The sequence below is a fragment of the Myotis brandtii genome, unplaced genomic scaffold, assembly GCF_000412655.1.
Source record: "Myotis brandtii unplaced genomic scaffold, ASM41265v1 scaffold105, whole genome shotgun sequence".
Classification (NCBI taxonomy): Eukaryota; Metazoa; Chordata; class Mammalia; order Chiroptera; family Vespertilionidae; genus Myotis; species Myotis brandtii.
Window position 1 is genome coordinate 1,741,043 of NW_005353538.1, and position 9,786 is coordinate 1,750,828.

The window sequence follows — 9,786 nt, forward strand, 5'->3', positions numbered from 1 at the left end:
CGCAGCTGATTGATTCTCCCTCTCCCTCTCCCTCTCCCTCTCCCTCTCCCTCTCCCTCTCCCTCTCCTTTCCTCTCTGAAATCATTAAAAAAATATTTTTTTTAAAAAAACATCAGTTCCTCGGAGCCTCTGGAGGGACTTAGGCACAGAGACAAATAATAGCAACCCAGCATTGAAATGCTGTGACAACAGCAATAATAATGATAAGAATAGCAGCTAACCCCTGGCCAGTTTGGCTCAGGGGATGGAGCCTCGGCCTGTGGACCAAGGGTCCCTGGTTCGATTCCAGTCAAGGGCACGTACCTTGGTGGCAGGCTCCTCCCTGGCTTGGGCTTGGTTGGGGCTCATGCAGGAGGCAACCAATAGATGTGTTTCTCTCACATTGATGTTTCTCTCTAAAAATCAATAGAAAAAATATCCTTAAGTGAGGATTAAAAATAATAATAAAGGGAAAAAAAGAATAGCAGCTGACGTGTGGAGAACTGACTGTGCAGGCGCTGCAGTGAGCTTCACACTGCGAGTGAGCTAACCTCCCAGCAGCGAAAGGGTGGTGTTCTACTATCGTCCCCATTTACAGGCGACAGGAGGCGCTGGGAGGTTAGCCACGCTGCCCAAGGCCAGCTCGGGGCACTGGAGCCCGCTCCGGCCCCTGTGCCATGCGGACTCCGTCCTGTGGAGGCGGCGGGCGGGGCTGAGTGTGGGCACAGGCAGTGGCGGGGCCGTCACCGAGGCGACGCCTTATCAGCTGGCATCTGCCGGGTACGTGGGAGGCCCCAGGTGCGGGAGGTGAGCTCGCTTCCCAGCCTGAAGCAAAGTCACGGGAGGTGTGAAAGGAAAGCGTGAAGGAGGGCGGTGTTTCCAGGGAAGTCAGAGCCCGGTCCCTGGCGTGGAGGAGGCGCGGGGCTGGCCGCTGGCAGCGGGCGCGGACGCCGAGCAGCACCTGGACGTGGTCCAGGGCACCAGGAGCCAGGGAAGGTCTGGGGTGAATGCCTCCTGGCTGCTGGGGAGGGACAGGTCTGAGAGGCAGGGACTGCCCAGGAGACTGTGGGTCCGAAGGTCAGGGAGGCAATGTCTCTGCTTAGACCCTTCCTTCTCCCCTTCCTTCCTTCCCCCCTTCCTTCCTTCCTCCCTCCGTTCCTTCCTTCCTTCCTTCCTTCCTTCCTTCCTTCCTTCCTTCCTTCCTTCCTTCCTTCCTTCCTGCCTTCGAGTTAGAAACATCAGTGAGAGAGAAACATTGAGCAGCTGCCTCCTGCACGCCCCCCACTGGGGATGTGCCCACAACCAAGGTACATGCCCTTGACCGGGACTCGAACCCAGGACCCTTTGGTCCACAGGCTGACGCTCTATCCACTGAGCCACACCGGTTAGGGCAAGTCTCCTGTCTTATAAGGGAAGGCAGAAGAGGAGGGGGAGATGGAGGAGGAAGAGAGAGAGGAAGGAGGAGAAGGAAAAGGAGTTGGAGGAGATGGAGGAGGAGGAAGAGGAGGAAGAGATGAAGAAGGAGATGGAGGAGGGAGAGGAAGAGAAGGAGGAGATGAGGAGAAGAAAGCTAAAGTTTCACATTTTTTAATAAAAAATTGTCAATTAATGAATGCATCAATAAGTGGAACAACCATCTCTCTCTCTCTCTCTCTCTCTCTCTCTCTCTCTTCCTTAAATATACTAGAGGCCCAGTGCACGGATTTGTGCACTGGTGGGGTCCCTCAGCCTGGCCTGTGCCCTCTCACAATCCGGTACCCCTCAGGGGATGTTCGGCCTGATCCCTGGGTATTGGGCCAAAACCGGCAGTCCGACATCCCCCGAGGGATGTGGCAGTGTGTGAAGCGGCAGGCGTCCAGGGAGGAGCCCGAGCTGGGACCGGGCGCCACGCTGCTCCAGCTCATCCTGGTCCAGCCCCGCTGTGCCTGCCGCTGCTGCCACCGCTGCTCGTAGCGCTGCCATGGAGGCGGGAGAGTCTCAGGCCGCCACAGCTGTGCTCACCAGCTGTGAGCCTGGCTTCTGGCTGATCCGCACACCCGCTATGGGAGCGCACTGACCACCGGGGGTAGCTCCTGTGTTCAGTGTCTGCCCCCTGGTGGTCAGTGTGTGTCATAGCTACCTGTTGACCCGTCATCTGGTCATAAAGGTCACTTAGGTTTTTATATAGATAGATAGATGTTTATTGATTTCTGAGAGAACGGGAGAGGGAGAGATAGAAACATCAATGATGAGAGAAAACCATTGATTGGCTACCCCCTGCACGCCCCACACTGCTGATCGAGCCCACAACCCGGGCCTGTGCCCTGACCGGGAACCTCCTGACTCATAGGTTGATGCTCAACCACGAGCAGGCAGCCGGGCCTCTCTTTTTAACCAAAAAGAAAAGAAACCTCGCTCATCGTTGGCTGAGGGTGGGGAACAGGCATGGAGAGAAGTAACGCCTAGCCTCTGCGGGTGGCCGTTTGGCCGGAGACGAGCACAGTTGTGTGTTTTGTGTGCTCTCTGGACGGGCCGGTGAGGACAGTGGGGGACAGGGGCAGGGGTGGGGGCAATGTGCCTTGGAGGAAGTGGGGAGCCCAGCACCGGGATGTTGGAACTAAGGTCAGAGCTACATGCTCACTGCACCCTGTGAGCATCATTTCCTTTCTGAGGCTTGGAACTCAGGAGACGCAGGCCCCGGACCTGGTCTCAAACAGACCGCCAGCAAGACTGTGGGTGGCCCTGGGGGAGGGCCTGGAATAGACCCGCCGCTCTGGCAGCCCGCCCAAGGGGCGCGCCTGCTGTGTAGACAGTGGGAGGTCAGGTCCCTGGGACCCCTGGAGAAACAGTCACCCCACCAGCCTCAGCCCCTCGGCCCTTGGTGGGGGGCCTGCAGCCTGGGTTCAAATCGAACTTTGCCACTTACTACCTCGGCTGTTCATGGGCCTGCCCTGTGCTTAGCTTTCTCCTCTGGAAGACGGAGGCGTCAGTGTTGTGAGGATTAAAGGGGTTGGGCAGGGCCTGGGACACAGTGGCAGGTCACTGCCTCCTCACGTGGCCTTGGCTGGGGACTCGCTCTCCCTGACGCACCGGCTTCATCAGCCCAGGGTTCTCCTACGGCTCCCACCGCACTGGGGCGGCTCCTGCGTGTCACGAGGGCCTGGCCTGGCCTGATCTCGGGCCTGTGGCCCCTCCCCGTGAGGCCTCGCTGGCGGGTCCTGGACTAGGAGTCGGAACTGTGGCTCTGACCCCAGCTCACCCCATCCTCCATGTCTCTCGCAGGGCCTCCCTTTCCCCGTTGGCAGGACAACAGGCTGGACCCCCCATTCCTGAGGTCCCTCTGGCCTCCTCTGAGTTGGGACTTGGTGGTTGTCCTCTCTGGCCAGTGCTTTCCGCAGGACCCGCTGTCAGGGTTTGGGGGAGGGACCCGCATTGCGCCTCTCTGTCTGACCCTCCTGACAGCCCCTCACCTCGAGCTCTGCCCTCCTACATGGCAAGGTCCCGGCTCTTTGGGCGTCTAGGTGCAGCCTGGGGGCTCCAGCTCTCCTGGGCTGATGTTGTGGGCTGGGGCAGGATGGGGGCCGGGGGTGGGCCAGCCAGACTGGCAGCACCTGCTTCCTGGTGTCGCTTGGGGGCTCCTTTGACGGGTGAAGGGGGTGGGGAGTGGGGGGCCTGGGACGGTGCCAGCGAAGCATGGAGCTTTTGGGAAGGCGGTGAGCTCAGGACGAGGCTGCCAGGCTCCTCTGCGCTCCCCCCTCCGCAGGGGTGGGGGGCGTGGTCGGCGCCCTCCTCCCTGCCTGGAGCAAGCCTGCGTTTCCCTCCGGGCTATGAAGTGGGGAGAGGGACTGGGCTTTGTTCTTGGTGGGTCCACCCAGCCGCCCCAGCTCATGCTCCCTAGGCAGCCTGTCAGTGTGCTTGCCTGGCAGGTGGTCTGCGTGACCCCTCCGTCTGGGCTCCGTTCTGACCTCCTGGGCCAGCAGCTCAGAGCACCGCCTGGTCTTAGGTCCGCCTTGGGTCCTCTTTCTTGCTGAGGGTGGGATGAGCCGAGGGCTGCAGCGGCTGCTGGGGGGGCGGCTGCTGGGGGGGGGGGAGGCACAGCTTTGCACAACAGAGCAGCTTGGAAAACAGTCCCGAGGGGTCGTGCCCAAGGCGCCCTCTGCAGGGGACTGTCCGAAAGCCCTTCCCGTCTAGGGAAGCCGGGCTGAGAGCTCCCTTTGCCGGCAGACTGCGCTTTGTGCTCTGTACAGTTCATCTTCTTTAATTTCCCAACAACAGGAGCTGCGTTCCTCAGGGGCGGGGATGAGGCTTGGAGGGGAGGGACCTGCCCAGGCCGCGCAGCGGACTGAGGGCAGGAAGGCAGGGCGGGGCTTGAACTCACATCTGGTCAGGTCTCCATGTCAGTGCAGCTCCTACAGAGACCCCTGCTCCCAGGGCCCCACTCCCAGTCCCGTGGCTTCCTGCCTCACCCCCAGGAATTCCACCCTAAGTCCTGTCTGGCCCATGGACCCTGTGCCTCGGTCCCTGCCTGACCCTAGGGCCTCAGTCTCCCCATCTGCCCCTTGGTCACTCTGCTCCTGGTGCCTCAGAGACAGGAAGCTCACTCCAGCTCCTGGGACCTTCCTGCCTCAGGACTGATCCCTTCAGCATGTCAAGCGGCTCCCTCCCTCCCTTCAGCCAGGGGCACCCACACACCTCCGGGCAGCCTTCCCCGACCACAGACATAACCCCTACCTCGCTGCATTTCTTACACCTGTCGCCTGTCTCAACAGCCAAAGGCACAGTCCCATTTCCTTTCCTCCCGAGAGGACTAGCTCCACGCAGCGGCCACTGGGCCGGCCTCGTCCACAGTCTCCCCAGGCTGGACTCAGCGCACAGTAGGTGGTTTACCAACATAAAAGGAGTGAGAGTGACTGATGCTGAAGGGCACTGTTTGTCCTCCAGGGATACATCAAGCTTTGGGGATGAGGTTTTGACAGTATTGGCAAAGAATCTTACTGGCATGGCTCGGTGGTTGAGTGTCGGCCTATGAACCAGGAGGACATGGTTCGATTCCCGGTCTGGGCACATGCCCAGGTAGGGAACAAACAGGAGGCTCTCTCATCATTGATGTCTCTCTCTCTCTCTCTCTCCACCTTCCTTCTTCTCTGAAATCAATAAAAATATATATTTTTAAAACGGCCAGGATTAGGGTGAGGCAAGTAGGGGCCTGGGGTGCAAAATGTAAGGAGGTGTTGTCTGACTCGCTGAGGACACTTGGCTTCAGCCCAAGGGCTCCGGCTCCACGGAGGTGGCTGGGAGTGGAGGAGAAGAGGGGAGACTGAGGCAGACAAGGAAACTTTTCTCCAGGGTCTGCAGCTAGCAGAGCAGGCAGCACAGAGGGCCGAGGGCCGAAGCAGGCGGCGGGCGGAGGGCTGCCTGCCCTGTCCTGGGAAAGGCATGGGCCCTTGTCTGTCCCTGGCTTGACAGGGGATCTGGTCTCTCTACCCCAGCTTTGTTCTGCCCCCACTTTACACCCAGGCCACATCGGTTACCCCTTTGGATTTTTGCCTTCCCCACCCTCCCCTGACCCCCTGACCACTTCAGCCATAAGGGACGCCGCTGCATAGCTCTGCTCCCTCCCACCAGGTGCAGCGGGCATGTCCCCTCCCAGCCTCACTCCCACCAGGTGCAGGAGGCCTGCCCCCTCCCGGCCCCACTCCCACCAGGTGCAGCGGGCGTGCCCCTCCCGGCCCCACTCCCACCAGGTGCAGCGGGCGTGCCCCTCCCGGCCCCACTCCCACCAGGTGCAGCGGGCGTGCCCCTCCCGGCCCCACTCCCACCAGGTGCAGCGGGCGTGCCCCTCCCGGCCCCACTCCCACCAGGTGCAGCGGGCGTGCCCCTCCCGGCCCCACTCCCACCAGGTGCAGCGGGCGTGCCCCTCCCGGCCCCACTCCCACCAGGTGCAGCGGGCGTGCCCCTCCCGGCCCCACTCCCACCAGGTGCAGCGGGCGTGCCCCTCCCGGCCCCACTCCCACCAGGTGCAGCGGGCGTGCCCCTCCCGGCCCCACTCCCACCAGGTGCAGCGGGCGTGCCCCTCCCGGCCCCACTCCCACCAGGTGCAGCGGGCGTGCCCCTCCCGGCCCCACTCCCACCAGGTGCAGCGGGCGTGCCCCTCCCGGCCCCACTCCCACCAGGTGCAGCGGGCGTGCCCCTCCCGGCCCCACTCCCACCAGGTGCAGCGGGCGTGCCCCTCCCGGCCCCACTCCCACCAGGTGCAGCGGGCGTGCCCCTCCCGGCCCCACTCCCACCAGGTGCAGCGGGCGTGCCCCTCCCGGCCCCACTCCCACCAGGTGCAGCGGGCGTGCCCCTCCCGGCCCCACTCCCACCAGGTGCAGCGGGCGTGCCCCTCCCGGCCCCACTCCCACCAGGTGCAGCGGGCGTGCCCCTCCCGGCCCCACTCCCACCAGGTGCAGCGGGCGTGCCCCTCCCGGCCCCACTCCCACCAGGTGCAGCGGGCGTGCCCCTCCCGGCCCCACTCCCACCAGGTGCAGCGGGCGTGCCCCTCCCGGCCCCACTCCCACCAGGTGCAGCGGGCGTGCCCCTCCCGGCCCCACTCCCACCAGGTGCAGCGGGCGTGCCCCTCCCGGCCCCACTCCCACCAGGTGCAGCGGGCGTGCCCCTCCCGGCCCCACTCCCACCAGGTGCAGCGGGCGTGCCCCTCCCGGCCCCACTCCCACCAGGTGCAGCGGGCGTGCCCCTCCCGGCCCCACTCCCACCAGGTGCAGCGGGCGTGCCCCTCCCGGCCCCACTCCCACCAGGTGCAGCGGGCGTGCCCCTCCCGGCCCCACTCCCACCAGGTGCAGCGGGCGTGCCCCTCCCGGCCCCACTCCCACCAGGTGCAGCGGGCGTGCCCCTCCCGGCCCCACTCCCACCAGGTGCAGCGGGCGTGCCCCTCCCGGCCCCACTCCCACCAGGTGCAGCGGGCGTGCCCCTCCCGGCCCCACTCCCACCAGGTGCAGCGGGCGTGCCCCTCCCGGCCCCACTCCCACCAGGTGCAGCGGGCGTGCCCCTCCCGGCCCCACTCCCACCAGGTGCAGCGGGCGTGCCCCTCCCGGCCCCACTCCCACCAGGTGCAGCGGGCGTGCCCCTCCCGGCCCCACTCCCACCAGGTGCAGCGGGCGTGCCCCTCCCGGCCCCACTCCCACCAGGTGCAGCGGGCGTGCCCCTCCCGGCCCCACTCCCACCAGGTGCAGCGGGCGTGCCCCTCCCGGCCCCACTCCCACCAGGTGCAGCGGGCGTGCCCCTCCCGGCCCCACTCCCACCAGGTGCAGCGGGCGTGCCCCTCCCGGCCCCACTCCCACCAGGTGCAGCGGGCGTGCCCCTCCCGGCCCCACTCCCACCAGGTGCAGCGGGCGTGCCCCTCCCGGCCCCACTCCCACCAGGTGCAGCGGGCGTGCCCCTCCCGGCCCCACTCCCACCAGGTGCAGCGGGCGTGCCCCTCCCGGCCCCACTCCCACCAGGTGCAGCGGGCGTGCCCCTCCCGGCCCCACTCCCACCAGGTGCAGCGGGCGTGCCCCTCCCGGCCCCACTCCCACCAGGTGCAGCGGGCGTGCCCCTCCCGGCCCCACTCCCACCAGGTGCAGCGGGCGTGCCCCTCCCGGCCCCACTCCCACCAGGTGCAGCGGGCGTGCCCCTCCCGGCCCCACTCCCACCAGGTGCAGCGGGCGTGCCCCTCCCGGCCCCACTCCCACCAGGTGCAGCGGGCGTGCCCCTCCCGGCCCCACTCCCACCAGGTGCAGCGGGCGTGCCCCTCCCGGCCCCACTCCCACCAGGTGCAGCGGGCGTGCCCCTCCCGGCCCCACTCCCACCAGGTGCAGCGGGCGTGCCCCTCCCGGCCCCACTCCCACCAGGTGCAGCGGGCGTGCCCCTCCCGGCCCCACTCCCACCAGGTGCAGCGGGCGTGCCCCTCCCGGCCCCACTCCCACCAGGTGCAGCGGGCGTGCCCCTCCCGGCCCCACTCCCACCAGGTGCAGCGGGCGTGCCCCTCCCGGCCCCACTCCCACCAGGTGCAGCGGGCGTGCCCCTCCCGGCCCCACTCCCACCAGGTGCAGCGGGCGTGCCCCTCCCGGCCCCACTCCCACCAGGTGCAGCGGGCGTGCCCCTCCCGGCCCCACTCCCACCAGGTGCAGCGGGCGTGCCCCTCCCGGCCCCACTCCCACCAGGTGCAGCGGGCGTGCCCCTCCCGGCCCCACTCCCACCAGGTGCAGCGGGCGTGCCCCTCCCGGCCCCACTCCCACCAGGTGCAGCGGGCGTGCCCCTCCCGGCCCCACTCCCACCAGGTGCAGCGGGCGTGCCCCTCCCGGCCCCACTCCCACCAGGTGCAGCGGGCGTGCCCCTCCCGGCCCCACTCCCACCAGGTGCAGCGGGCGTGCCCCTCCCGGCCCCACTCCCACCAGGTGCAGCGGGCGTGCCCCTCCCGGCCCCACTCCCACCAGGTGCAGCGGGCGTGCCCCTCCCGGCCCCACTCCCACCAGGTGCAGCGGGCGTGCCCCTCCCGGCCCCACTCCCACCAGGTGCAGCGGGCGTGCCCCTCCCGGCCCCACTCCCACCAGGTGCAGCGGGCGTGCCCCTCCCGGCCCCACTCCCACCAGGTGCAGCGGGCGTGCCCCTCCCGGCCCCACTCCCACCAGGTGCAGCGGGCGTGCCCCTCCCGGCCCCACTCCCACCAGGTGCAGCGGGCGTGCCCCTCCCGGCCCCACTCCCACCAGGTGCAGCGGGCGTGCCCCTCCCGGCCCCACTCCCACCAGGTGCAGCGGGCGTGCCCCTCCCGGCCCCACTCCCACCAGGTGCAGCGGGCGTGCCCCTCCCGGCCCCACTCCCACCAGGTGCAGCGGGCGTGCCCCTCCCGGCCCCACTCCCACCAGGTGCAGCGGGCGTGCCCCTCCCGGCCCCACTCCCACCAGGTGCAGCGGGCGTGCCCCTCCCGGCCCCACTCCCACCAGGTGCAGCGGGCGTGCCCCTCCCGGCCCCACTCCCACCAGGTGCAGCGGGCGTGCCCCTCCCGGCCCCACTCCCACCAGGTGCAGCGGGCGTGCCCCTCCCGGCCCCACTCCCACCAGGTGCAGGAGGCATGTCCCCTCCCGGCCCCACTCCCACCAGGTGCAGGAGGCATGTCCCCTCCCGGCCCCACTCCCACCAGGTGCAGCGGGGGTACACCTCCCGCCCCCTCAGCCAGAGCCTCACCAGCGTGTGCTCTGCCCACAGTGCCGCCAGGGCGCAGCATGGAAGTCACGGTGCCCACCACCCTCAACGTGCTCAATGGCTCCGACGCCCGCCTGGCCTGCACCTTCAACTCCTGCTACACTGTGAACCACAAGCACTTCTCCCTGAACTGGACCTACCAGGAGTGCGGCAACTGCTCTGAGGAGATGGTGAGTCTGGTGGGTGTGGAGCCCCTGCCCTGCCTGGACTGGACCTGGGGCCGTCTGCTCGGGCGGAAGGTGTGCTGTCCCGCCGGGGCCGGGGCGGGGTGGAGGTCTGGAGGTAAGGGCCTGTCTCCAAGTAAGAACGCTGGGGGAGGCACCCGCTCGCCAGGGCTTGCCACCCCCTCAGCCTGCCCCTCGCCACCCCCAGTTCCTCCAGTTCCGCATGAAGATCATCAACCTGAAGCTGGAGCGGTTCCGGGACCGCGTGGAGTTCTCGGGGAACCCCAGCAAGTACGACGTGTCCGTGACGCTGCGGAACGTGCAGCCGGAGGACGAGGGCCTCTACAGCTGCTACATCCTGAACCCGCCCGACCGCCACCGCGGCCACGGCAGGATCCAGCTGCGGGTCCTCATGGAGGGTGAG

At 67.4% G+C, this 9,786-nt stretch overlaps 1 protein-coding gene across 1 annotated transcript in view; it reads left to right on the top strand.

The window, feature by feature from the left end:
* SCN2B (sodium channel, voltage gated, type II beta subunit) overlaps positions 1 to 9,786 on the top strand; it is a 16,620-nt gene that overhangs the window by 2,725 nt on the left and 4,109 nt on the right. The window contains exons 2-3 of the mRNA XM_005856797.2: positions 9,202 to 9,368; positions 9,571 to 9,781. Coding sequence (XP_005856859.1) covers positions 9,202 to 9,368; positions 9,571 to 9,781 — 378 coding nt within the window. The remainder of the gene's footprint in view (positions 1 to 9,201; positions 9,369 to 9,570; positions 9,782 to 9,786) is intronic.